General features: G+C 36.2%; 8 protein-coding genes across 9 annotated transcripts in view; 1 reads left to right on the top strand and 7 right to left on the bottom strand.

Moving 5' to 3' along the window:
• LOC104769441 (15-cis-zeta-carotene isomerase, chloroplastic-like) lies at nt 432-2,350 on the bottom strand. The gene is made up of 4 exons (XM_010493661.2): nt 1,874-2,350; nt 1,637-1,783; nt 1,327-1,536; nt 432-875 (listed from the first exon to the last, which is right to left on the bottom strand). Exons 1-4 carry the CDS (start codon nt 2,291-2,293, stop codon nt 540-542), a joined length of 1,113 nt encoding a protein of 370 aa, XP_010491963.1. The 5' UTR covers nt 2,294-2,350; the 3' UTR covers nt 432-539.
• LOC104769450 lies at nt 4,309-5,534 on the bottom strand. Its single transcript, XM_010493671.2, has 2 exons — nt 5,073-5,534; nt 4,309-4,736 (listed from the first exon to the last, which is right to left on the bottom strand). The coding sequence occupies exons 1-2, from the start codon at nt 5,477-5,479 to the stop codon at nt 4,706-4,708; spliced, it is 438 nt and encodes a 145-aa protein (XP_010491973.1). The 5' UTR covers nt 5,480-5,534; the 3' UTR covers nt 4,309-4,705.
• Nucleotides 7,032-8,930, bottom strand: LOC104778667. The gene is made up of 5 exons (XM_010503118.1): nt 8,926-8,930; nt 8,060-8,393; nt 7,677-7,973; nt 7,381-7,596; nt 7,032-7,298 (listed from the first exon to the last, which is right to left on the bottom strand). The coding sequence occupies exons 1-5, from the start codon at nt 8,928-8,930 to the stop codon at nt 7,032-7,034; spliced, it is 1,119 nt and encodes a 372-aa protein (XP_010501420.1).
• LOC104769462 lies at nt 12,293-13,533 on the bottom strand. Its single transcript, XM_010493681.2, has 2 exons — nt 13,410-13,533; nt 12,293-13,093 (listed from the first exon to the last, which is right to left on the bottom strand). Exons 1-2 carry the CDS (start codon nt 13,412-13,414, stop codon nt 12,442-12,444), a joined length of 657 nt encoding a protein of 218 aa, XP_010491983.1. The 5' UTR covers nt 13,415-13,533; the 3' UTR covers nt 12,293-12,441.
• On the bottom strand, nt 14,474-17,181 carry LOC104769479 (eukaryotic translation initiation factor 3 subunit H). The gene is made up of 12 exons (XM_010493700.2): nt 17,000-17,181; nt 16,821-16,900; nt 16,558-16,674; nt 16,352-16,455; nt 16,196-16,262; nt 15,814-15,947; nt 15,690-15,738; nt 15,478-15,549; nt 15,284-15,385; nt 15,131-15,198; nt 14,789-14,941; nt 14,474-14,699 (listed from the first exon to the last, which is right to left on the bottom strand). The coding sequence occupies exons 1-12, from the start codon at nt 17,007-17,009 to the stop codon at nt 14,642-14,644; spliced, it is 1,014 nt and encodes a 337-aa protein (XP_010492002.1). The 5' UTR covers nt 17,010-17,181; the 3' UTR covers nt 14,474-14,641.
• Nucleotides 18,408-21,328, top strand: LOC104769489 (inactive leucine-rich repeat receptor-like serine/threonine-protein kinase At1g60630). The gene is made up of 2 exons (XM_010493710.2): nt 18,408-20,369; nt 20,464-21,328. Exons 1-2 carry the CDS (start codon nt 19,040-19,042, stop codon nt 21,123-21,125), a joined length of 1,992 nt encoding a protein of 663 aa, XP_010492012.1. The 5' UTR covers nt 18,408-19,039; the 3' UTR covers nt 21,126-21,328.
• Nucleotides 21,310-23,359, bottom strand: LOC104769495 (cytochrome c oxidase assembly factor 5-like). 2 transcript variants are annotated; one of them, XM_010493730.2, is made up of 4 exons: nt 23,240-23,359; nt 22,133-22,207; nt 21,906-22,010; nt 21,310-21,657 (listed from the first exon to the last, which is right to left on the bottom strand). In XM_010493730.2, the coding sequence occupies exons 2-4, from the start codon at nt 22,199-22,201 to the stop codon at nt 21,652-21,654; spliced, it is 180 nt and encodes a 59-aa protein (XP_010492032.1). In that variant the 5' UTR covers nt 22,202-22,207; nt 23,240-23,359; the 3' UTR covers nt 21,310-21,651. The 2 variants fall into 2 exon arrangements, with proteins under 2 accessions (XP_010492032.1, XP_010492025.1); XM_010493723.2 differs by having other exon boundaries at nt 21,310-21,661; nt 23,240-23,348.
• LOC104769521 (ADP-ribosylation factor GTPase-activating protein AGD4-like) overlaps nt 24,164-26,784 on the bottom strand; it is a 12,220-nt gene continuing 9,599 nt past the window's right edge. Inside the window, exons 15-19 of the mRNA XM_010493751.2 lie at nt 26,110-26,370; nt 25,669-25,790; nt 25,438-25,522; nt 24,824-25,269; nt 24,164-24,583 (exon numbers count right to left, since the gene is read on the bottom strand). Of these exons, the coding sequence (XP_010492053.1) occupies nt 24,469-24,583; nt 24,824-25,269; nt 25,438-25,522; nt 25,669-25,790; nt 26,110-26,370 (1,029 nt within the window). The 3' untranslated portion in view covers nt 24,164-24,468. The remainder of the gene's footprint in view (nt 24,584-24,823; nt 25,270-25,437; nt 25,523-25,668; nt 25,791-26,109; nt 26,371-26,784) is intronic.

Genomic DNA, 26,784 nt, shown 5'->3' on the forward strand with positions numbered 1-26,784 from the left:
AAAAAAAAAAAAAAAAAAAGTATCAAACCAATGAGCTTTGTTAACTTTTAGAGATATTTCTAAAGGCATCAATAATAAGTAGATTATCAATCTAGATTTGGATGGGTGATCTTGGCATATCTCACCTATCGGTTAAAATTAGATCCATTTCCAATTCTAACTAAACATCAAAAAGGTTAAATTTTCTTCTATTAGTATTAGTTTTGAGTGGGCGTCAAAGTCCCCCCATGACACATCTGAGTGGCATTCATTATAGGGTCATCACAGTCAAGTTTTTTTTTACGGGTGCTTAATATTATGAGATTATTCTTGGACCATTAGCTAATAATACATACTAATCAATACATCCACTTGCTGGTTCGAACTAAGTATCTCACGCTGGAAGTGGTTACTCCATTACCAAAGAGTCAACTTTTCTTTTCTCTCAACTGTTTTGGCTTCCAATTGCTATAACTTTAATTTTGATATAAGTATCACAAACAAACAATGATGATATTTTGTATACATTCTTAAGAATTTTTATAAGATATACAAAGAAACTACCAATGAAGCCTAAAGCTTGCACCTTGCATTAGCGGGTGAGCAAAATATGCCCCAATCGTTAACGCAGTGATTGCAAGATACGGCAACCGGACATACTCTTTGTAGTAATCTTCAGGTAAAACTTGGCGTCCTTCCAATATGGCAGCAAATGGAATCACACTTGTTCTCTTCTTGATGCTTTCAAACGCTTCCCCATATCTTTTAGCTAATCTCCTGTCTCCATTCCATGCCCCAAACAAGTGGTGTGCGATCAAACCAAGAGACGCTGATGCAGCTACAGAGTTTCCTATCCAGAGAGTGTGTGCTAAACACCAAACGATTTGTCCAACCATCTGAGAATACAAGAAAAAGGGATATGCAACATTCAAGTCTCATTAACACAGCCATGTCTTGGTTCTTGAAGATAAAGAGAGGAGAGAACAAACCAAAACTTGAAGCTAGGGAGCCTATCTTTCAATATAAGTTTTTTCAAACACATGTTGAAACTTAAAGAGTTAAGATCAAAAGCAATATCAAGTCATCAATTATTGATGTAATGGAGACAGCAAAATGAGGATATTTTGGTTATGCTGATGTAATTGGTATTACTAAGGGCAATGGCCATTAAACCAGGACATGAGTGATTCTCATGATTGTCATTGACATTTAACACAGCCACTAATATAAACCTCGGTTCATAAAAATCCAATCTTTCTGCATATTTATCAAGTTTCTGAAACACAAAGTGAAGCAAATAGTGCTCATGTGTATGCATATTAGATCATTAAGTAAAATGTTCAATACCTGAGGATGTCGAGTAATTCTCATGATGCCGGTCTCCCACAGATGCATCTTGGGTTTGTCAACAGCTGCTACCTCCAAAAGATTGAAAGTTGAAGGATAGAGAAAGAAGAAGGATACAAAATTAGCAAACCAAATAGCTTCATGGATTCCAGGAACACCCTGAATCTGCCATAACTGTGACCCATCATATCTATGGTTTATAAAGTAAACCTGTAAGAACAAGAACAAGACATTGCAATCATAAGACCATAAGATAGTTCAAACAGGTGTATTTTGCAAAGTAAGAGATAGTAAGTAAGTAAGTACTCACAATGGTGCTCATAGCTAAAGGAAGAGAGGTTCCAGCAAACAAAACACGAAATGCTCGTTCACCAATAAGCTTCTCTCCTATATCCCTGAGACTAGCTAAACCACTATGTACAGTTGCAAATATGAGGATAAGCATTAACATAGCAACCTGCAAATACAGTGTGGTTTCAACCAATCAAATAGCTTAAAATAAATTAATTAATTTGCCTCATGGCCAAATTGAAATTGGCTCAGTTACCTCGGGTGAACCGGAGATGTTAGAGACGGCGTCGATGTATGATTTTCCGAAACCGGTGGAATTATCGATCCAAACAAGGTTGAGGATGAAGAGAACAACTCCAAGGACAACACCGAAATAAACCCAGGAAACAATCCTCTGTTTACCTAATTCAAAAGCAGCGGAATCCTCACCGATCAGTAGAGTAGGACTGTCGGCGGAATCTGAAACGACGGGTTGGTCTTCCCGGAGAGTGCTACGGACGAGAATTTTCCGAAATACCGGTGACGAATGAGAAAGCAAGCTGGTCGAAAGTCCGAGACGAGGATGAGATGGGATACGGCGGGGTAAGGCGAAGTTAAGGCGGCGGCGAGGAGAAGAAGGAGGAAGAAGTAGAAGAAGCGAAGGAGGGCTAGAGAGAAGAAGATGATGTACCGCCATTGTTGTTGTTGTTGTTGTTGTTGAGATGAAAGAAGAACAAGAAGCAACGAAACGTGTCGTTGTTTTTAAATGCGTTTCGTTCTCTCTTTCAATTTTTATTTTTATTTTCTTTGGTTATTACTTCTTATTAGTGTATCATTTTTATAGTACGGTGTAATAAACAAACTCTCTATTAATAATAAGGGACCCTTCTTAATCTATATATAATAATAATACGAATAAATACTACCAACATATGTGTGTTTTTGTACCTTTTGAACAAAAGTTGTGATGGTCATTAAAATTGTTATTTATGAAAAGTTACAACTGTTCATTGTAGAGTTGTGTTTATTGGAACATTCATATCTTTTGAAATCTATATATATATTTGTTTGTTTGAACTTTGAACTATTTTAATTTTTTTTGCAATTACACGAAACAATATAAATTTTCAATCTCAACAGTTTTTACAGTTTTCTAAATTATTCTCTAGCATTCATTCTTTCAAAAGTAAAAAAAATCCTCCAATTCTTGATTTAATAAAAAAATTTTGGAATGATGAATCTAATTTACAACTTTTAGTTAATTTTAAATATAAAAATTGTTAGAGTTTTTTTTCCAACAGTTAGATGGATTATATAGTGAGTTACTGAATTTGACCTTTTCAATATGGTAATAAAGATGTCTTCTATTTAAAAGCAGTTTATATGGATTATTAGGTACAATGAAGTGATTTTGCGTAGTACCTTTACATAAAATTTTTGTTTTTACATGCTTTTTTAAAATTTCAAACAATTGTATTTGTTCATTATAGAGTTGTATCTTTTCACTATATTTTATTTATATTTTTCATCACAACTTTCATTCTAATAGGTGTATGACGTCATTGGCGTGTGTCTATTTAAATAGTCATGTCTTCTGAACTCTCTTTATATTTGTCTCTTCATCAGTAACCAACAAGTTCGTTTAAACAAATTTTTCATTTTATGTTGAATCTAAATAATTGAATATTAATATCTAATATTCAATGTTTTTCTATAATCTAAATAAAATTTTAGAAATGATTATAGCAATAGAAAAATTTAATACAACTTACTATAGAATTTATAGTTGCGTCTATTTATCGTAACTTTACATTAAAACAATAATTTAATATTTAATATTTAAAAGTAATAATAACAATCTTAATAAATGAGAACAACAATTGCGACATTTTTTAGTATTTTTTGTGATTTTTTTTTAACTCAAACAGTTGTATTTGTTCATTGTAGAGTTGTGTCTTTTTTACTATATTTTATTCATATTTTATCATCACATTTTTCGTTCTAATAGGTGTGTCTATTTAAATGTTCATTTCTTTTGAACTTTCTATATTATTGTCTCTTCATCAATAATTAACAAATCATAGTTTGTTGCAACTTTCTATAATATAACATTTAATATCTAATATTAAATGTTATACTATAATCTAACTAAAATTTTAGAAATGATTATAGCAATACAAAATTTTTATAAAACTTACTATAGAATTTACAGTTGTGTCTAATTATCATAACTTATCGTTAAAAACTATTTTAATATTTAAAATTTATTTTACCATGTTTTTGAAATTTTTGTATTTTAATTTCAATATTTATTTGATATAGTTTCACTCTTATTAAATATATTTTTAATTATAATTATTTGATAAAAATTACATTTACTCATTACAACTATTAGTTCAATATTCTCCGTTAAGATCACTTTGTCATTATGATTTTTTTTTAATTGTAGCTATTTACCATAATTTTTCATAAAATATCTTATATATTTATAATACTTTAGAAAATGTTTTTTGCAAATTTACGTCTATTCTACATAATATTTTTTGTTTATAAGTTTTCATTTTGATGGTTGTGCTTTTAGTAACAGTTTCTGTTTAATATTTATATATATATATATATATATATTATTCTATTACAATCAAATGATTTCATAATGTATAATTTAAAATTTGAAATTTATTAACTTTTTCTAAAATAGTTTCCTCATGACATTGCCGGGGTCTGAGTTCTAGTAATAATATGAATGAACCAGCTAATAGAGAGGCACACACAGATGGATGGGTCATAATTAAAGAGATTACAGAAGCTGATCAGAGCAAAAAAACATAATAAGGGGAAATTAACATTAAAAAAGAGTAGAAGATCTACGACGCTTCTTCATCATCCGTATCCTATGTTCCTCGGCAATTTCACCATTTCTAAACGGAGAATTTTCGAAGTAAACACGATACCAATACTCGAGCATCTCGAAAGCAGGCTGATTCTTGGCTTTAGGATCATCTCTGTCGAAGTTTGGGTCTACTTTATCGAACAACTCTTGAGCCGCTTCTATGCTTATCACCTGGCTAACAAGATCCACCATAAAGTTCTAGCTCGTAGGTTGAAAAAATCATCTTCTTACTCTCCATCCACCGCAAGATCTACAACAAATTTACATATATATATATATATATATATTGTTTAGTGAAACTAATATCCGACGACACAATAAAAAAATTATACTCTTTCTTTTTCAAGAAGACAGATTAAAAAATAGCCACTTTAAAAAAGTTCAACCAATCATAAACAAGACTCTATAAAATAAATAATAATAAAGTATTAAAGTAATTTAAAAGTTAGATAGAAAGTTGAAAACATCTTATATTATTATAAAATAAAGAAAAAACTTCTAAAACATCTTATATTATGAAACAGAGGATGAAACAGAGGAGTATAAACAAAACGTTTCTAATTCTCCCTAATGTTGGACGACTGACCTCGAGGCCGTTTTCAGGTTTACGGTACTTAGTAAGAAGCTTCGCCCATCTAAGAGATCCTCCTGAGTGACGTAAACGCCCTTCTTCTCTTCCTCCCTTATGATGAGATCTATGGTCTCAACGGTAAGACGCCTCAGCTTGTGAAAGGTCTCCCTGTTCAGCACCTTCGCCCGCTCAGCAGAAGAAGAAGCATCCTCGCATAGATCGTCGCCTAGATCATCCTCTGAAGAAGAAACTTCAGAGGTCTCCACGCCAGCTGAAAACGGCGCAGCAGCGGGACTTGAACAAGCCACCTTCCAGATACGATAGTTCTGGATGCCAGTCCAAGGAGGAGGAGCAGTAACAACCTTCTTCAAGTGGTGATGAAGAGAACCGGGAGCCATCAGAATGCGGCGGCAGAAGTTCATTTTCTCTCAGTTTTTGCAAACCCTAATGGGTTGTAATGTTGTATTGAAGTTGATATTTTTGTGGGATTTGATTATTTTTAGAATATTAAATATTGTAACTGAATTTCGTTTTAAAAAAAACAATATATAGAATTAATCCGGTAGTCATTATTCATATACCGGAGAAATTGAATGTTTAGTTAAAACAAAAAATTGTCTACATCATCATAGTATAGCAAAGTTCAAAAAATAAGAAAACTAAATTTGTTAATTAAGGAAGGATTCTTGCCTCAGTATACTGAGGGTAACCAAAGTCCATCATCTCGTCAAGTAACTCATACTGCCAATAACATGAATCAATTTCAGCATGCTTGTTTTAGAAATAACATATCGCATCAGAAATGTGTTATATGATCAGATGGGAGAAGCATTAACTTACCACTACCACAAAGTTATCCCTGAAAGATTCTTCCTCTAACTTCAGCAAAGAAAAACACCACTCATTTGGTCATAAGTATATATATGTAGATTCTGATCAAACTGTAATCCAAATTCTGATCAAATTCTAATACAAATTGAATCCTATAGCAAACTTGTTCATTAGTTCCAAATGTGCGATCTCGGTTAAACTAACTTTCCTCACCTAATTTATCCAAAACCATAAATATATAAACAAAACAGAAATGAAACCGGCGGAGTTGTTGAGTTATTTAAGTTATATATGAAAAGAAAGTAGTCTACTAGCTAGTAAAATATTATAACAATGAACCAAACAGATTGCCGTAAAGAGATTACAGAAGCTTAACATGGGGTTGTTTTGGACAAGGCACTACAAGAAAACAGCATAAAACCGACAGGCATATCCATTAGTTTTCCGTCGGAAACGACGATTACCGACGAATTACAGACGTAAATGTCCGTCGGTTCTAGAGCGTCGGAAAAAATAATCCGTCGGAAATCTGTCGGAAATTACCGACTAATTTCCGACAAGACAAATACCGACGGATAACCGACAAACATGTTGAGTCGGTAAACCGTCGGTAAATACCGACGGATTTCCGATGGATATCTTACCGACGGATTTCCGACGGATTATGTACCGACGGGTTTCCGACAGCATTATACCGACGGGTTTCTGACAACATTATACCGACGGGTTTCCGACGGAATATTTACCGACGGGTTTCCGACAGCACAAATACCGACGGATTTTCCGACGGTATTACTGATGGAACTACCGATGGTTTCACGATTGATTTTCGAGAAACTCCGTCATTTCCGACAGAATACCGACGGAATGTTTCGAAAAAATCCGTCGTTGCCGACAGATTACCGACCGATTTTTTCGAAAAAGTCCATCATTTCCGACTGATTACCGACTGATGTATTTTTTGTATTTTTTTTTAAATTGCATAATTATTCAAATTTTAATACTAAATTTTTTGTTAAAATAAAAATGCTTATATAATAATATTTAAAAATTTTAGGGAAATATTATTTCGTACAAACATGGAAAATGTTCTAAAAACCAAAAACATAAATATTTTACAAAACAAAGCTAGAATTCAGAAATCTAAAAGGCAGAATGTCTTGCCCGCATCTCGCTCATGAACGCTGCTAGATCCTCATCCCTCTTCTTGTTCTCCTCGTCCCTTCTTTTGTTCTCCGCTTTTTGTTCTTCCATTTCCTTTTCCAATGCTGCAATCCGAGCATCCTTCTCTTGCAGAGCTTGTTGGAACTCTTGTGTGGGAGCAAATGAGTAACCCGTTGATTGAGATAACGGGCTTTGTTGGGAGAGATTTCCAAGTCCAAAAATCCGTCCCTTGTTTTTTTCAGTTTCCTACACATTCATTTTAAAAATTATTCAAACATTTTAAAACAAAACAAAGTAAAATCAAATTTTTAAAAAAAAAAAATATTACCTCATAAAAAATCTCGTTTAATTTCTCTCTTCCAAGTTCAACAGTAGACTCTGATCCTTCAGAAGATTGTTGGGAACTGATTATCTCCTCTTGCCGCCTCCTCGAACTCTCAACAACCAGCTTAGCTCTACCATCTTGTATTTGTTTGGTCTTTTTGTTGGTATGCATATCCTCCATCAAAGTAATATGGTCTGGTACCACACCATCCCTAATAGTCTAAAAGAAGTATTTTAATTATATAAAGATTGTCTTATTAATGATAAAAAATAACAATTATACGAAATCTTAAAACTTACAAGTTGGCGTTGTCGGGTATAGGCGCTAACTGGACCATTGTTGTGGGTTGCCATGCCCAACCCGCCACGGTCGCTCCTTCTATTCTGAGAATATTTTGAGGAAAGTGAAACTGTATTTACTTCACCCCAATATTGAATCAAACCTTGGAAGAGATCATCGCTCAACCCTTTTGGCACCTTTCCTTTCTTCCACTTTTGCTTCCACTCATTCAACATCTTAGAATATTGTCTAGCAGCCGCCTTCTTAAACTCTTTTCGAACGTTGTTGGTGATATCCGGATGCCAAGTGAAATCTTGCTAAAAAAATAGTAAGATAATGCATTATGAGAAAAATATTATAAAACGATGTTATAAAATTAAAGTAATAAAGTTGAAAACTGTACTGCAAATTGCTTAAACCACATTTCTTGTTTTGACGATGGCATCACTGAAAACTTTGCGTATGGTGTTTTGAGGATTCCATACATCATACGGAAAAGAGATTTTGTGATCCCATTATGCAAATCACAAAACCATGTGGTATTTGGAGCGCCATAAGGATCTAAGCGGGGGAGAAGTTCTCGTCCAGGTTGAGAAACAAAATCTTCAATGGTCATCTCCATGGGAGCATGTTGTGAAGCTTGTGAATCTGGAACGGGGCTATGACGTGAATGGGAACCACTAGCTTCTCCAGCAGCGTGGTTCCCACATGTGTTGGCAACATAAGAACCATAGTTTCTTTGGAAAAAAAAAACAATTTTAGATCCTATATGAATATAGGGAAAAAAAAAACAACAGAGGCACAAAAAGATGGTAAATAACATAAATGATTGTTTTACCAAAAACATAAAAATTAGTTTTTTCCAAAAATAACAGTATTAGTTTTTTTCCAAAATCATTTTTAGTTTTTTTCTTCAAAAACTAAATTAACACATAATTTATAACATTAACACATATTTTACAATAATAACAAATAACTAAACTTTCAACCAAAAAAAAAAAAATTCTAGAAAAAAACAAGATAAAACAATTAAACAAAAACCAAATCATCAAAAAAAAAAACGAAATCTAACACCCTAACAAAAACAAAAACGAAATCCAATTCATCATTCATCAAATCACAGTCTAACAAATCACACTCTAACAAATCTAACACTCTAAATCTTCAAATTAATCTAAAGCCAAATCTTCATAAAATCTAATAAATATACCATAATCCTAAAAAACTAACAAAAATTAAGGAAATATGACAAAAAATGAGAGAACTTACGCCATTCTTTAAAGAGAGCCGTCAGAGTAGATCCGCCAGAGTAGAGACAGCCGCCGGAGTAGAGAAATCCGTCAAATTAGAGAAATCCGCCAGAGGGAAGAAAGCCGCCGGATGAGGGAAGAAAGCCGCCGGAATAGCAGCTGGTTTGGACGTCGGAATTCGCCGGATTGGAAGCCGATTCGTCGCCGAAATTTTGGTTGCGAGAGCGAGAGAGAGAGGATTCGTCGTCGTTATGTCGACGAGTGCGAGAAAGAAGATGAAATGACTTAGGTTTTATCGATGTTACCGACGGAAATACCGACGGAACATCCGTCGGAATTCAATAAAAATTTTCATTCTCCGCGATACCGAAAATTTAATTGTATTTCGTTCCCGGGGTGAAATTTCGCAATCCGTCAGAAAAAACCGACGGATTACCGACATAATACTTTTCCGACGGTGTTCCGACTATTTACCGACGCATTAGATATTAAAACCCTTAATCTTATTATTTTTCTTGACAAATATGCTTATATTATGTAGTTTATATTTTTTCTTGACAAATATGAGTAAATTATGAAAAAAAAAAATTGATAATTTAAAAACATTTATCCATAAGATATAATATCATTCTATTAGTACTTTAGGCAAACAACATATTCATTTTTTTAACACACAAATTTTGAAGATTTTAGTTTAAAAGAAGATTATATAGTCATTGAAACTTCATACTTTATACATCTCTTATTAAATATGTGCGTTATAGAACAAAAATTAGAGGTTTTACAAAACTCCATCGGAAATCTGTTAGTATTCGTTGGTAAAAACCGACGGATTACCGACAGCACAAGGAAAGCCGACCAAAATTTTACTAACCCGACGAAAGTTAGATATCCGTCGGTAATTGCTGACGGATTACCGACGGATTTGTTTTACCGACCGAATTACCGACGGAATTTACCATTTATTTTTAATTGATTTTTTAATTATTAAGTTAATTACATTTATTTATTTTACTAAAAATTTTGGAAGCAAATATTTATTTTGGGTCGTCGTAAATCCGTCGGTAATACGAAAAATGTAAAACGGTCATATTTTCCGACAGATTTCCGACGGATATTACTGACGGACTATATCCGTCGGAAAAAGTGACGGTTTTCCGACTGATAAAGTCTGTCGGTAACTTACCGACGAAAAACCGACGAAATCATTTGGCGTCAGATAACTGTCGGGAATCCGTCGGTAATTTCCGACAGACAAATTTCCGTCAGTACGTCCGTTGAAAATTACTCTGTTTTCTTGTAGTGAGGGAAGGCAAAGAGTAGCTCTGAAAGCCTTGATTTATTGACTAAAACGGCCAGAAGGCACAGCGTAACCCACTGATAACGCATCTTAAATAGGCCTGACGGCCCCTATCATCTGCCACTTCTCACGCTCGGTAATATTAGAACGTTTTCTCATCAAATGAGACTTTGATTGTGGTACCTCCTCCTCCTCCTCCTCCTCATCACTAAAATCTTCTTCGTCGCTAACTTGGGTCGATGGATAGAGCTTTAAGTAAACAGGACGATTCTCGGCTTTACGGTCAAAGTTGTCGAACTCTGGGTCTACTTTATTGAAGAACTTACGAGCCGCTTCTAAGCCTTCAACCTTGGCAATAAGATCCACATAGAGTTCAAACTGAGAGGGAAAAAATACCACCCCCTTACTATCCATCCACCGGAAGATCTACAAAATTAAGACATATATATTGCTTAGTTAAAACCAAATATATGATCCGACACAATAAAAAATTATATAAACTAAACTCTCTAATAAACTCATTAATGTTGGACGTCAGACCTCGAGGGCGTTTTCAGGTTTACGGAACTTGTATGTAAGGAGCTCAACCCATTCGATGAGAACCCCCTGACTGACGAAAAGACCCTTCTTCTGGTCCTCCCTTATGATGAGTTCTACGGTCTCAACCGTAAGAGACTTCAGCTTCTGAAAGATTTTCCTCTTCTCCATATTACTTGCCACCTTCGTCTTCTCAGCAGAAGAAGAAGCGCCGTCGCATAGATCAGCCTTGATAGGAGGAGTAGCTTCAGAGGTCTCCACGCCAGCTGAAAACGGCGCAGCAGCGGGACTTGAACAAGCCACCTTCCAGATACGATAGTTCTGGACGCCAGTCGAAGGCGGAGGAGCAGTAACAACCTTCTTCCAGTGGTGAAGAGAAGCGGGAGCCATCAGAATGCGGCGGCAGAAGTTCATTTTCACACAGTTTTTGCGGGAAATCGGCTAATTCATACCCCCACAGTTTTGTTGTGTTAAATTCATACCTTAACTATATGACTGTGCTAAAACATGCCTCCACTCCTTATTTATTTAATTAACATATCTAATCTCAAATTTTTGTGCTAAATCATACTTAGAGACTAACACCGTTACTTTGCCGTGAAATTTCGATGACATGGAATCCACGTCGACGTCGTTCATCGCCTTCTTTATCTCTCTTCGTTTATGCGTGTAATGGTCATGGTTTCCTTTTGTTTGTATTAAGCTTGTAATGACATAACATTCATATTAAGACAAGTTAAAAAAAAAATCCTAAAAATCGAGTGTCTTATATATAAAAAAAGCAATAACCATTCCTAAACACTTAAAAACTGAATGCATTACCAGCAAAAAAAACAAGGATAATCATCTTTAAACCCCTAAAAACTAACTGCATTACCAGAAAGAAAAAAAACATACCTAAACATTTCAAATCTGAAACTCAATAAAAAAAAATCTCCTAAAATATGAGCCATCATGCTTGATGGTGCTTGTATTTGTGATGCTTAACTTGCTTGAACAGGTTGTGATGCTTGACTTGGTTGAGTTGCTTGAGAGGCTTGTGACAGCTGACTTGATTGACTTGTTTGGTCCACTGCCTTTTTTGTATCTAACATGTTGATGATCATCCTCACAGTCTGAATGCGGAGGAGTACCCTCAGAATTGTAAACCTCATCTTCATCACCACATCCTTCTACATGTCCGCATTCATCACCTTCACCACAAGCTCTATTATCATCACCTTCACCATTAGCTATATTGTCGTCAATAGCACCTTCTTTCTCCATGTTTTTCTCCAAGAAAATATCAACAGCTTTAGTGTNCCTCCACTCCTTATTTATTTAATTAACATATCTAATCTCAAATTTTTGTGCTAAATCATACTTAGAGACTAACACCGTTACTTTGCCGTGAAATTTCGATGACATGGAATCCACGTCGACGTCGTTCATCGCCTTCTTTATCTCTCTTCGTTTATGCGTGTAATGGTCATGGTTTCCTTTTGTTTGTATTAAGCTTGTAATGACATAACATTCATATTAAGACAAGTTAAAAAAAAAATCCTAAAAATCGAGTGTCTTATATATAAAAAAAGCAATAACCATTCCTAAACACTTAAAAACTGAATGCATTACCAGCAAAAAAAACAAGGATAATCATCTTTAAACCCCTAAAAACTAACTGCATTACCAGAAAGAAAAAAAACATACCTAAACATTTCAAATCTGAAACTCAATAAAAAAAAATCTCCTAAAATATGAGCCATCATGCTTGATGGTGCTTGTATTTGTGATGCTTAACTTGCTTGAACAGGTTGTGATGCTTGACTTGGTTGAGTTGCTTGAGAGGCTTGTGACAGCTGACTTGATTGACTTGTTTGGTCCACTGCCTTTTTTGTATCTAACATGTTGATGATCATCCTCACAGTCTGAATGCGGAGGAGTACCCTCAGAATTGTAAACCTCATCTTCATCACCACATCCTTCTACATGTCCGCATTCATCACCTTCACCACAAGCTCTATTATCATCACCTTCACCATTAGCTATATTGTCGTCAATAGCACCTTCTTTCTCCATGTTTTTCTCCAAGAAAATATCAACAGCTTTAGTGTAATTTGCAGCTATACACATTCTCTCAACTCCATCGGTTCCATTACAAATCATCTTTAGATCCGACAAACTCTCAAATGGAAGTTTAAACCAAATCCTATGCTCAGACAAAGACAACTTCAACGAATCCACCAAGTTCTCCAACATTGATTCCGGTTGGCTATCAAGTTTGTGAATCTCCCCTCCATCATATGTAACAACACCGCTGCCTGAGACATTAAACTTGCCGTTGTGATAGATCTGGAAAGATGCATCAGAGCTGAAAAAAACCAGAAAAAAATCATGGTTTTTAGATTTCTGGACATTCTATCGAACAGTTGGTGTTCAAGAATTTTACATTGGATCGAATTAAATTAAACTAAATTAAAGAAAACCTTAGTCAATTCATCAAACAATACAAAATTTGAGTGGACAATGAAGGTGCTATTGACTCGTGAGGTCATATATATACATACACGTGAAAATGATTCTTTCACTACTCTTATTAAAATAATACATGTCTGCATCAAATTTGTTTTAAAACTCAAGAAATATCGAATTCATCAAAATATCTCTAAAATTAGAAAGAGAATTACCTCATCTTTTTCGAACAGATCCAAGTGTCAATTTCAAAACTCCCTTCAACAGCCAATATTGAGATTATAAGTTTTGATCGCTCTACTTATAGATAAATGAAGAATGTCGGGTTAAGAAGATGAACAAAACACAAACGACGTAGTATCATTTGGAATTTAATTTCTGTGTTTCTTTACAAAACGACGTCGTTGCGACGTGGATTCCATGTCATCGACATTTCACCGCAAATTAACGGTGTTAGTCTCTAAGTATGATTTAGCACAAAAATTTGAGATTAGATATGTTAATTAAATAAATAAAGAGTGGAGGCATGTTTTAGCACAGTCATATAGTCAAGGTATGAATTTAACATAACAAAGCTGTGGGAGTATGAATTAGCCGATTTACCCAGTTTTTGCAAACCCTAATGTGTTGTATTGAAGTTGATATTTTTGTGGGATTTGATTATTTTAGATTTTTAAATATTTTGGAGTACACATAGCTGTGTGACCGAATTTAATTATTTTGAAATTATAAATTGTTTGATTAATATAATTAAACCGGTAGTCATCATAATATAAAGGAGGAATTGAATGTTAAATCTTTAGTTAAAACCAAAAATTGTCTAAGCAAAGTTCAAAAAATTAGAAAACATAAATATTGGTTAATTAGTCCGTACGTAATTGTAAACTTGGTAATTAAATTGATATAAAATGGTTAGTATATTTCGTTTGCCCGGGATCGTCCTGATCCTCCATCAATCCCGAAACAACAATAACACAAGTTAACAACTTGGAGATATCTTCCATCGCGATTCAACAAGAGCACAAGCAACTAAGGGTTTTCACTCGTAAACAGTTGAGAAAGATGGAGTGTGTTTTTATTAGGTTCCTTTTCTTTTAATTGTACAGTGTCGGTTTATTATCCTACATACCTTCGCTAAACATAATCTATGTTCACTCTAACTAATACCAATTATGGCTTCCCCGATTTCAACAAAAATTGTCACGGTGGCATTATCTAGCTTTTTTTTTCCAGTTATGATATATATAATTTGTTGTAATGAAATTAGAGAGGTCCAATATTAGATTAAATTTTCAAGATTTCAATAATTTTTCATTAAGAATCATAAGAAGACCTCACAACAAAAATTTAAGCTTTTCAGGAAAAAAAAACAAATGTAGGATCCGGTTCTACCAACCAACTCTCTCACTTTCTTGGCTCGAAAACAAAAGCTTGGCTACTCTTGCAATCAGTTTTCGTGCAATGCTTTGGTCAGGTAAAGCCTGCTGAAGTTCTGGCCAGCCACTCTGCATTGCATCGGGTGACACATTTTTAGTCTCTTTCCAAAGCTAGAAATGGTGAAACGGTGTTATAAAGAGTAAACACGAGAACATACCCATTGATTTGGCCACAGAAGTTTGAGACTTGGTTTGTGATGAGGAAACTCTCTAGCCTTGATGGTTCAGGGATCGGTTTGAATATTGGGTTTGAAGGATCCTCTTCAGGCAAAGGCTCTTCTCCAGCTGATTTACGAGCCATGTTTTCGGTCCTACAAACCAAACAAACCTCTTAGTTATTTGGAAGAACAACAAAACGAGCAAAATCACAAGAAAATATTTCTAGGACATTCCCTACTCTGTAACTAAACTTATATCACCTTCCAAGATAACGAGGGAGTAAAACAAATCGGACCAGAAGTAGAACAAAAGTATTCTGCTGGAAATATAAATCGACCTACCTTCTCTTCTGGAGCCAGGCTTGCTGCTGCGCTTGCTGACGAGACAGGTTCCGGTAGTAATATTGGAACTGGAAACATAAATTAAGATACTACATTATGATAGTTCTGACTTCTGAGGATGGGAATTGAACAAGAATGCAGAATAGGCCACACCTTTTGCTGTTCCATAGATAAATCATCCATGCATTTAATCAAAAACTCCATATTGTTCTCAAGGAAAGGAGTGGTTGATGAGTGTAGACGATCATAATCGCCCTAGAAAAGAGAAAATACAGTAGTATTACGAGTCAAAATCTGGAATACTGACACAGCATGCGAGAAACACTATCCAGATTCTAGTACTGTACCTGTGAGACAGGTGTATCAGTCTCCAGTTCGGTCATGAAGGCACTGACAAGTGCAGAGTTTGAAACCTTGATCTGTCAAAAGAAAGTTACATTGAAACCAATTTTTTTTGTCAGAGGAACATATAATCAGGTAACAGTTCCAACCTATTTAGTATTTACGTCAAAAAGATTAGTTGGTAAGGCTTCAACATAGCAGAGAGCTAGAGACTTACAGGTATTTCTTCAAAAATATCCATCCAGGAGAAATTCTTCTCTCTCAACCTAACAAAGAGAGTAAATAAAACATTACAACTATCTAATGTGGTTTAAGAAACCTAGATGGATCAAGATACATACTTTTCGCCAGTAAAGTTTCCACCTCGGTACAACTCCATAAACGAATCTGAAAGCTTCAACGCCTTCAAAGCTAAGACGCCTAGGTCAGCTTTAGAGGGATCATATATGATGCACACACACCTCTTGATATTCTCCTTAGATGGAGAAGAATAATTTGTTAAAGTTCTTATCTTGATTTTGCAAAGGAATTGTAACAGAGTTGGTGACAAAAGTCTCCACATATATTTTCATGCTCCAGTTTACTCTTTACAACCAACTTCTACTGTACACTAGAGTGGCCATGCTATACATATAATATATATTTCCAGCTAACCATATGAATAGATCAAATCCAGAATCTAGAATGTTATTTTCACATGGTAGACATGATCTTGGCAAGTACCTGGTAATTCATGAAGGTCTCAATGAGTTCCACGGTCTGATAGGAACCAAGAACTGTAGATTGATACCTGAAACAAAATTAAAGCAGATCTTATATACATTTACAAAAGAACATTAAACAAGTGAACACAAACTGATGACATCAAAAAAAACCTACCACCCAACAGTGTTGTTGTCAACATTAACCTCCCTCAGACATCTCATCATCTCAAGCTGATAATTCGCACCATCAGCTTCAATTTCTTCATCATCATCCCTGACCTGTCCTCGTTCAAGATACAAATTGCAGGTAAATCACATGTACATCAATCATGGAAAAGCTCTTAAATCCTTAGAAAATGCGTGTGAAATTCTTCAACATACCGGGAAAGGAAAACAATTGGTAACTTCAAGGACGCTACCAACATCAAGCCCAAGAAGCTGTCCAGTGACAAGGGTCGGTGCAAACTCCTTGCAGTGTTTGATTATCTTCAGCACAGCCTATCACATAATCATACAAAATCATCATCATCACAACAATATATAAAAGGAATGGTGACATAACGAGACCAATCACACCGTAGCAAACTCTTTAAATCAACCCTAAAAATTCATAAAAAATCAGAGAAACAGTATGAAGACGTTACCAATCCTTCGATCTGAACAACTCTAAGCGGAGGAGCTACAACCTCATCCTTTGATATCGCCTGCAGAAACGACCTAGCCACTGCAGAAACAAACCAGAAAATCAACTCAGCAAGACATAAAACAGAGATCGTAGATTCTAATGTGAGAGTGAAGAACGGATAGGGGGAAGTGAACTCACTGGTTGCCATTGAAAAAGTCTCTGGTGGATAGTGAAGGTTCGTAGGTCAGGAACTTTTGATTCTCCGCCGTGAAACCCTAACGATGTGATATTTGTTTTGCCGGCGGCGGAGATTTGCGAGAGGAAAAGAGCAAAGCCTTTATGTGTTTGATAGGGCTTCTTCTCGTGGAGGATTCGCAAAAAAAANAAAAAAAAAAAAAAAAAAAAATTAAAGAACAAAAAAAAAAAAAAGTTACTCAACAAAAATTGCAAAAACAGCCCTCAAAATTGAGATACTTGCTGAATGACCCTAAATGTTTTCAGGTTATGATCAGGATTGACCACCCACGGCCCATGGACCAATAATGCTTTTCTCTTGTAAAAAGGCCAAAATCTATTTTCTATTATGTTAAAGGCCCATGATATACCGCAGGTCAATGAAATCAACAAGAATCCAAAACTTTTTAGAATTTTTCCCTCCAAATCCCATCTGGTTTTATGAGGGTTTAATCGAGAATGAGGACTAATTCGAAGTCTTATCTTTGATTTTGAATAAAAACAAACAACAGAAAAAGTCTATAAAAGACATACATGGTCGGTTCTCACTAGTCCAGTAAGAAAATCAACAATGTCCTAAATATACGGTTCTCATAAGTCCAGTAAGAAATTCAACAATGTCCTAAATTAAATATACGGCAAATTGTAGAGAAAGAGAAACGACCGTATGAAAATGTAAAAAAAAGAAAATCGTATTTAAATGTCATGTAGTTTAGGATTATGGAAGGACTGGTGAAGGTCAATGAAGTCAAAAAATATTTGATGGGAAGCCAATTAAATGACTGCAGTCTCTTTAGGTGTTGGACTGACTGGTGGACCGCTGCTGGTTTTAAATATACTACTATTTTAAACTCAGCCTTTACGTGAACTCAATTCACACCTCTTTCTTCTTCTTCTTTATTACTACCATTTTTCATCACGCTTAAGCTAAGCAAACTAATAAATTCGTAATTTAATAACACTTCAACATCCTCGTTTTTTGTTAGCTTTAAAACCAAATTGAATACCAACCATGATCCATGAATGTTAAATTTCTTCCCAAGCAAAAATCCAATCCTTATTAGTATAAGATAATCCTAATATTATAAAATCATGTGAAGATTCAACAAGAAACAAGAGAGGTAGGAATAAATTATCAAATAAAGCAAGTCTCAATAATTGGGTAAAGAGAGGCAAGAGGAACCAGACATGAATTGAATAAAATAAAAAAACAATGTCTCTCTTTACTCTAAATTATTATCTCTACAAAATTAATTCACACAGCCTACCACATTGCTTCTGCTCCATACCACAACAGTTCACACCCCCAATTATATAAATATTTCTCAAACAGCAGTAACAACAACAACTACCCCTTGGCCCCAAAATCTATCTGTCTCTGAATCCTCCTCCTTGGCAAAGTAATAACAACGATAACAATAAAGACAAAAACTTTACCTGATTTATTATTTCTTTCTCTTTTTATTTCCTTCTCCTTCGTCTCTCCTCCATTAAACCAATTTATTAATGATTTTTATAATAACAATACTGCTTATATTCATGAACGCATTGAAGAAGGCAGAGTGAGAGAAAGAGAGAGAAAAAAAAAAGTTACGTTTTTGAAGCATGGCTTCACGTGATGACATCTTCCTCGACCAAGAACTTCGAGAAAAGATACTCAGAAAGTAAGTGAGAACTGAGAGATAAATTTTTTTTTTAATACTTCTTCTTCTTCTTATTCTTGCTCATGCTCACAACCAGACGAGTTACTTCCTTCCGCCATTAATGAGCAGAGCTCTTCTCTCTTTTTGACATTTCCTTTTTTTTACTTCGATCGAGATCCTTTAGCTTAATGGGGGCAGATCTGGAAAGTGACTAATAATGGAAAGTGATGGCTCCGACGAGAGATTCATGGGCACAGCTTTTTTTCTTTTAATGGAAACCTCGATTTCCAACTGTGTCAAATCATTTCTGAGAGCTTAAGGACGGAGATTATTATACTCACTCTTTCGATTTCATTGATTCATGGCTTCTTCTTCATCGATTACGTCGTCGTTGTTACTAGTAGTCTTTGCATTTACAGTAGTATTATTTTGTTTAGTTACTCCGGCGAGATCTAGCGACGTACAAGCTCTACTCACCTTGAAATCTTCAATCGATCCTTCTAATTCGATTCCATGGCGAGGAACAGATCTCTGCAACTGGCAAGGTGTTAGAGAATGTATGAACGGAAGAGTCTCCAAGCTTGTTCTCGAGTTTTTGAATCTCACTGGCTCACTCGACGACAAGAGTTTGAACCAATTGGATCAACTTAGGGTTCTTAGTTTCAAAGCCAACTCTCTCTCCGGTTCAATCCCTGATCTCTCCGGTTTAGTCAATCTCAAATCGGTTTATCTCAACGATAACAACTTCTCCGGTCATTTCCCGGAGTCTCTCACCTCTCTTCACCGGTTGAAAACCATTGTACTCTCCGGTAACAGATTGTCCGGTCGAATCCCTAGCTCGTTGCTCCATCTCTCTCGGCTCTACACGCTCAATGTTCAGGACAATCTCTTCGTTGGTTCAATCCCACCTCTTAACCAGACGAGTCTCAGATACTTCAATGTATCTAACAATCAGCTCTCCGGTCAAATTCCACCGACACGAGCTTTGAAGCAGTTCGATGAGTCTTCGTTTACCGGAAACGTCGCTCTTTGCGGCGATCAGATTCAAAGTCCATGCATAATCTCGCCTGCGCCGTCTGCGAAACCAACGCCGACACCTAAGTCGAAGAAGAACAAAGCGAAGCTTATCGGGATTATTGCCGGAAGTGTCGTCGTCGGGGTACTAATCTTCATCTTCCTGTTGACGCTGCTTATCGTTTGCTGGCGGCGGAAGCGACGGAGCGAAGCGCCGAGGGAAGATAGGAAAGGCAAAGGAATAGCTGAAGGAGAAGGAGCTACTACATCTGCGGAGGCAGAGAGAGACATTGAGAGGAAAGACAGAGGTTTCTCTTGGGAAAGAGGCGAAGAAGGAGCAGTGGGAACTCTAGTTTTCCTCGGAACCAGTGATTCAGGCGAGACGATGGTGAGATACACTATGGAAGATCTGTTAAAAGCTTCGGCAGAGACGCTGGGAAGAGGTACATTGGGGAGCACTTACAAGGCTGTGATGGAGTCTGGGTTCATTGTTACTGTGAAGAGGCTCAAGAACGCTAGGTATCCTCGCATGGAGGAGTTCAAGAGACATGTTGAGATCCTGGGACAGCTCAAACATCCGAACCTGGTGCCTCTCAGAGCCTATTTCCAAGCCAAAGAAGAACGCTTGCTTGTGTATGATTACTTCCCCAATGGCAGTCTCTTCACTCTTATCCACGGTATGTATCTAATGCCTGAATTTGATTGTTTGGGTTGAAACTTGGATACATTCGCCAGATTCATTGTGTGTTTTATGTGTGTGTTTGTTTGCAGGAACTAGGGCTTCTGGAAGTGGGAAACCTCTTCACTGGACTTCATGCTTGAAAATAGCTGAGGACTTGGCCTCTGCTCTGCTCGACATTCATCAGAATCCTGGCCTGACACATGGGAACTTGAAATCGTCCAATGTCTTGTTAGGTCCTGATTTTGAGTCTTGCCTCACGGATTACGGCCTCAGCACTCTCCATGACCCTGACTCGGTTGAAGAAACAAGCGCAGTCTCTCTCTTTTACAAAGCTCCAGAGTGCAGAGACCCAAGGAAAGCCTCTACACAGCCCGCTGATGTCTATAGCTTCGGGGTTCTTCTTCTTGAGCTTCTAACAGGTAGAACACCGTTCCAGGACCTTGTTCAAGAATACGGGTCAGATATCTCTAGATGGGTGCGTGCAGTGAGAGAGGAAGAGACTGAATCAGGCGAGGAACCGACTTCTTCAGGCAACGAAGCATCAGAGGAGAAACTTCAGGCACTTTTAAGTATTGCAACGGTTTGCGTGACCATTCAACCAGAAAACCGGCCTGTGATGAGAGAGGTGCTGAAAATGGTGAGGGATGCAAGGGCCGAAGCACCATTCTCGTCTAACAGTAGCGAGCATTCGCCAGGGAGATGGTCGGATACCGTTCAGAGCTTGCCAAGGGATGATCAAGTGAGCATTTAGAGAAAATGGCTGGGCCTTCTTCATTGCTTTCGTAGAATGACTCGTGTGATTCTTGAAGTAGGGTTCATAGTGTAAAGCTTATTTTTCTTTTGTAACGCCATTTTGATTCATCGACCTTGTAGGACTTGCATAAGATATGTTGACTTGGTCAATTTGAAATGTGGCCATTGAGTAATTGGAAGAATCGGAAGAATCTTTTTTTTTTCATTCTTACTCGTTCTTTAAACTACACAATGAGATTCAATAGCATCTGGTCCCATGTAATACAACTTTAAAGAGCAAAAGAAATCAAGTTGAGTATAGGAACAAGCCTAACTTGATATTGACATCATGACAAGAAACTAAGTTGGTAAGACTCTGCCTTGCCCCTTCATATTGTGCTGCAACTATTAGAAATCAAAGGGATTGATACAAAAAAAGGAACACAAAAATAACAAATTGAAAATGTGATATCGAGCAAGCAGGTGCTCAGTGTCCGATATTTATCTCTTTTGTTAGTAGCCTTTGTTTCCTCGAATCCTGGCTCTCATGTCTACCTAGAGAAAACACAATAATGTCCAATTACTCCAAGAGACTATGATCTTTCGAACATCATCAATTCAAGAATCAATAATCTATGCTTTACAATTTTTTTCTCTCATGGTTGAATGTAATACTCTCTAAGTGTTCGCAAGCATGCTTATTCTTATACATTCTAATCTTTAAACATTATGGAGGATTCCAAAGTTACATTATCATATGACAAAATGAGGATCTTTAAGTAATGAAAGCAAAACATACCTGTCCTCTTTTACAATTGAAGTAGGTTTCCCTTAAACCAACACACTCACTCGGTATACATGGGCTTTTTTCACCAGCGCAGTCCCGAATTGACCGTTTCTCGTCCTACACCAAAATCAGAAATAAAAATGAAGCAAATTGGTTAGCAAACAGGTAATGAATACACTAACTAGAATTTTGAAAAAAAACCAGTGTCTCTCCAAATGTTCAGACATATTTCATAATACCTTGACACATATCGATTCACTGAGACACTTCACAAGCTCTTCAGCAAGACCCTTACAAGACTTCGCCATCTCAAACTGTTCATATGCAAAAAGGCAACCAATACATCAGTATCATTGTGATGCTTAACAGCAGAGTCTCAAGGATCTACTGTAACAATCAACAAATGCAAACAAAAACATAGTCCTCAAATCCAACCAAAAAGGCAAACCGATCCATCAGAGCAGGTTCTTAAGAAATGAGTAATCAAGGTAATGCAATGATTAATCACAGAAGGCAAATCCTCAAATCCAACCAAAAAGGCAAACCGATCCATCAGAGCATGTTCTTAAGAAATGAGTAATCAAGGTAATGCAATGATTAATCACAGAAGGCAAATCCTCAAATCCAACCAAAAAGGCAAACCGATCCATCAGAGCATGTTCTTAAGAAATGAGTAATCAAGGTAATGCAATGATTAATCACAGAGCCTCACGGGAGTGTTGTGAAGAAAAATCAACAACTACACACATAATCTGAAAATCCCTCCAAACACACGAACAACTGCACATATATGGTAACTATGTCCATGAGTGGTTCCACTTACTAGAAATCACCATTATCAAGTCAAGCATCGAACTCAAAACTAACAAACACCATTATCAAGTCAAGCATCGAACTCAAAACTAACAAACTCCATTATCAAGTCAAGCATCGAACTCAAAACTAATAAACTCCATTATCAAGTCAAGCATCGAACTCAAAAATAACAAATTGCAGTTGAGCTCAACAAAGGAGTAAAAGCTTAGCTACTACTGCCTACTGGGAATAGTCTAAAAAGTCCCATTCCGATCTAAACTCGAATAATGGAGGATACAAATAAACATATTTTTCCTTTAATGATCACGAAGAATCCAAAGAACTACACTTTCTATGAATCTTAAACCTTTGATGAAATCCAAAAATCTCTCTTTTACTCAAGAGTTTAGGAAAAAATAAAATAAAAATGATTCCTTTGTTCTCATTTTTCGCGACTAATTATGATCAAGAGCTTAAAGAATAAAACGATCCCAGAGAAAGACAACACAGGATCTAAAGAACGACAGAAAGATTGAGGGTTTCCGACTTACCGGTGACGGAGGGTAAGAAACGGATCAGTGTCGACGAAGAGGTTTTGCGAAAGGGTTTGATTTCCTTCAATTTGGCGGCCTCTGCGGTTGGGGAATTGCGTGGCTCTCTACACATCGGTCAACTCAATTTTGGGTCGGTTTAGCAATTTCAAATAACCGATCATCAACCGCATTATCGGTTTGATCGGATTCGGGTTTAAGACAAGATTATCTTTTAGCTCTCTTCCAGTTTAGTGCATGTATATCGTAGGTTGCATGGAAACGGAAACGGATACGCGGAAACGAAACGTTTCGGAAAGAGAAAACGGTTTTTTTCTAGGAAATAGAAACGTTTTGGAAACGTATGTACATATATATACATATATATATATAGATTTATATATTTATATCTATATATATATAATAAAACACCAAACATAAAAACCATATCAAAAAACTTCAAACAATAAAACTTCAAATATAAATATTAAATAGTTGAATTAAAACACTAATAATATTATATATTTATATCTATAATAAAGTTTTATATTTTAAAAATATTTATTTATTAAGTTTCAAATTAAAAAAGAAGTTTTTGTCGTGTTTCCAAAACGGAAATAGAGTTTCTATAGTATTTCCAAACAGAAATGTCTAGAAATCGTGTTTCTATGCCTTGTTTCCGAGTTTCCACGAGTTTCTGTTTCCAAAATGTTTCGGAAACGGGAAACAGACCTCGAAAAGAGTTTCCATGCAACATAGTGTATATGTATTATATAATTAATTTATTTTTACTTCACTAATTATTTATATGGAAAAAGGCATAATTAATATATATAAATAAATATAAAAAGTTGTATACATGCCTTTTTCCAATTATATCCACAACTTTTATATTCCTAAGCAAATATTTGTAACTTTGTTTATTCTTTTTTTTTTTATTATCAATCGGCAAAAACATATAAAATGGATTGGAATAAAGTGAAATTACTTTTTACACGTAAACTCAAATGCAAACGCAAAAGCGACAATTGAAAAAAAAAAAAAAAAAAAAAAAAATTCTGTAGTTAGGGTCCTTGTCCTTAATCATATCCGTATACATTACATAAACGACATAGAAGTCAATACGCTATCTGAGATGTGACCATGATTTTGCGGTATCTAGTAGCTTGACCTTGTACCACCACCCTGTCGTTGCATGATTTTGCATTTTATGGTCTTCGAAAGGCAATTCTAAGCTGTACAGTATTGGTTTATGCGCACTCGGCTAAGAGAAGAAAGAGCTCTTCATCCGTTATGGCTCCCATTTCCATCGCTCTTTCCAGCACGCTTAGCCCTCCATCATCCTCTATCGATGGACGTGCTCCTCTGCGTTTACACAAACAAATATAATGAAAATATTAACAACCGTTTTGTTTCCTTATCTAAAGACTTATTCAAGAAAAATGCAATGGAGGAGCCAAGCTCCAAAGAAACAGAGCATTGGAATCAACGGTATGCGGAACTAACTAGTACGTTTTAGTTTGAGTCCTAACTCCTATCATTCGTTCGATTTAGAAATATAACGTAAACCATTAAAGAGTGCCTTTCTGAAATGTGAAAATGTACCTTCGCAGTAGAATCTTTGCAAATTTGTGGTTCCCTGATGATATGCAATGGTGTAACGGAGTCCTTCCATGATAATCTCTCAGGTTTAGGTCAGCACCAAACTGTAACAACAGTTCAAGCAAGACAGAGTCACCAATGTGACAAGCCACATGGAGCAAGGAACAGCCTTGAAGACAATTTCCTGGTTCGTTGGATTCTTTGATTCTCAGACAGACAGTTGGGTCATGTCTTTTCTTTACTGATTTATCTGCTGCATCAACATGGTGATACGCATCGATATCAGTTATATCATCGAACTTCGTATTGATGATATTCACATCTCCAGTAGTTACTATCAGTCGATATATTTCTCGTATATTTCTGCTTTGAACAGCTTCCCAAATTCTACTCGCTGCAGAAGGGTTTGCTTCGCTTTCATCTTTGATAACTAATGCTTTCTCCAGGTACTGACCAAAACACAAAATATCAATCGGGTTTAGTTGTTGCTTTTTGCATCTTGGCCTTTTCACAAAACATATAATCTAGTTCACTAAATTTCATTGATCAATCATCCCTGTGACCGAGAAGATAGATTTCAAGACTTGGACATCAAAAGGAAAGAACTAATGTCATACCTTTCCTAGGATGTATTTCTCCTTCACGCTAAAGGAATCTTCTGGACATGGTTTTGAAATTGAAGGACGCGACAAAGTTTCCTCACTGCAAAAAGTCAACACTGTTTATCATGATGTATCTCAACAGTTACATGCATGATTTATGGATCAGGAGACTGTTGGAAGATACAGTGTTTGATCATTGGTTTATACTTGGAATACAAACCAAATATATATAGTTAGAAATCATACCCGTCATTTTCATGGTGAAGTAGTCCCTCCCACAGTGAGTTACAGTATACATTACCCAAATTTCGGAATAAGTCCAAGATTGTTGGCTCCCACACTTTCACATCTAATGAAAGGGACCTCACCTGCAGTTTGTGGGGTAACACATTTGTGACATCAGCTTCGAGATATAGCACTGAGAGACCCACCAAAGAAACATCCATGAACCAACTTTATCCGGACACTTGACCCCTCATAAGGTTATATAACTATAATGTGTTGACTTTTGCAACAAATCCAAACCCTGGTGGGGTTAATTTTACTAAGAAAATTCAGAATACCACATTGAGTTCTACAAATTCCGGATGACGAAGAGATAGAATTTACCGACTTGGTGGTATAAGACTAGCTAATACAACGAGAAATTACAAGGAAAGTGTTCTAAGAATAGTTCATACTTCATACCTTGGATATATGAACCCCGAGATTCCTGTGAACACCAGAGCATTGAATGCACAACAAAACTCCAAGGTTTAGTGAAGCCCAATCTGGCTCGGGAGCATTGCACTCTGCACATGCATTATTGCCAGGAACTCCTCTGAGTATTGTAGAGACATCATCCCCGATATTTCCTTTTGCATCATTAAGTCGACTTTGATCCCCGGAGACGACAGCATTAGCAGGAACAGAACCAGTGTTGCCTCTATCCAAGTATCGCACTGGTGACTGCAAAAATGTTCTGTATTAGCAATAAGGCTTTGATATCAATTCAGTTGTGTAAATGAAAGAGAAGCCAGAGGCTCATTGTGTCAACCTGTTGTAGAAAATGAGAATTGAGAAGCGTCCCAATAGCTGTAGTGATCTTATTTACCCAGTCCATCCTATCTGCTCCATTTTCAGCCTGGTAAGGTAAGATAAGTGCTGTTACCATTCTGAAGTACTTAGATTAGGAAAAGAAGAATGAACCAGGATAAAGAGACTATATCTATGACTGAACTGCACCAACTAGATATATCATCGCTAAAACCAACCGAATTTTAAGGGGAAATCAAAAAAGCAAAAAGAAAGTAAGATTGACATGAATCAACGATACACTTGCTACGAGGGTCCATGTAGGTTGTCTGCAAGGTAAGGACTGGG

This window comes from Camelina sativa, chromosome 3, assembly GCF_000633955.1.
Source record: "Camelina sativa cultivar DH55 chromosome 3, Cs, whole genome shotgun sequence".
Lineage (NCBI taxonomy): Eukaryota > Viridiplantae > Streptophyta > Magnoliopsida > Brassicales > Brassicaceae > Camelina > Camelina sativa.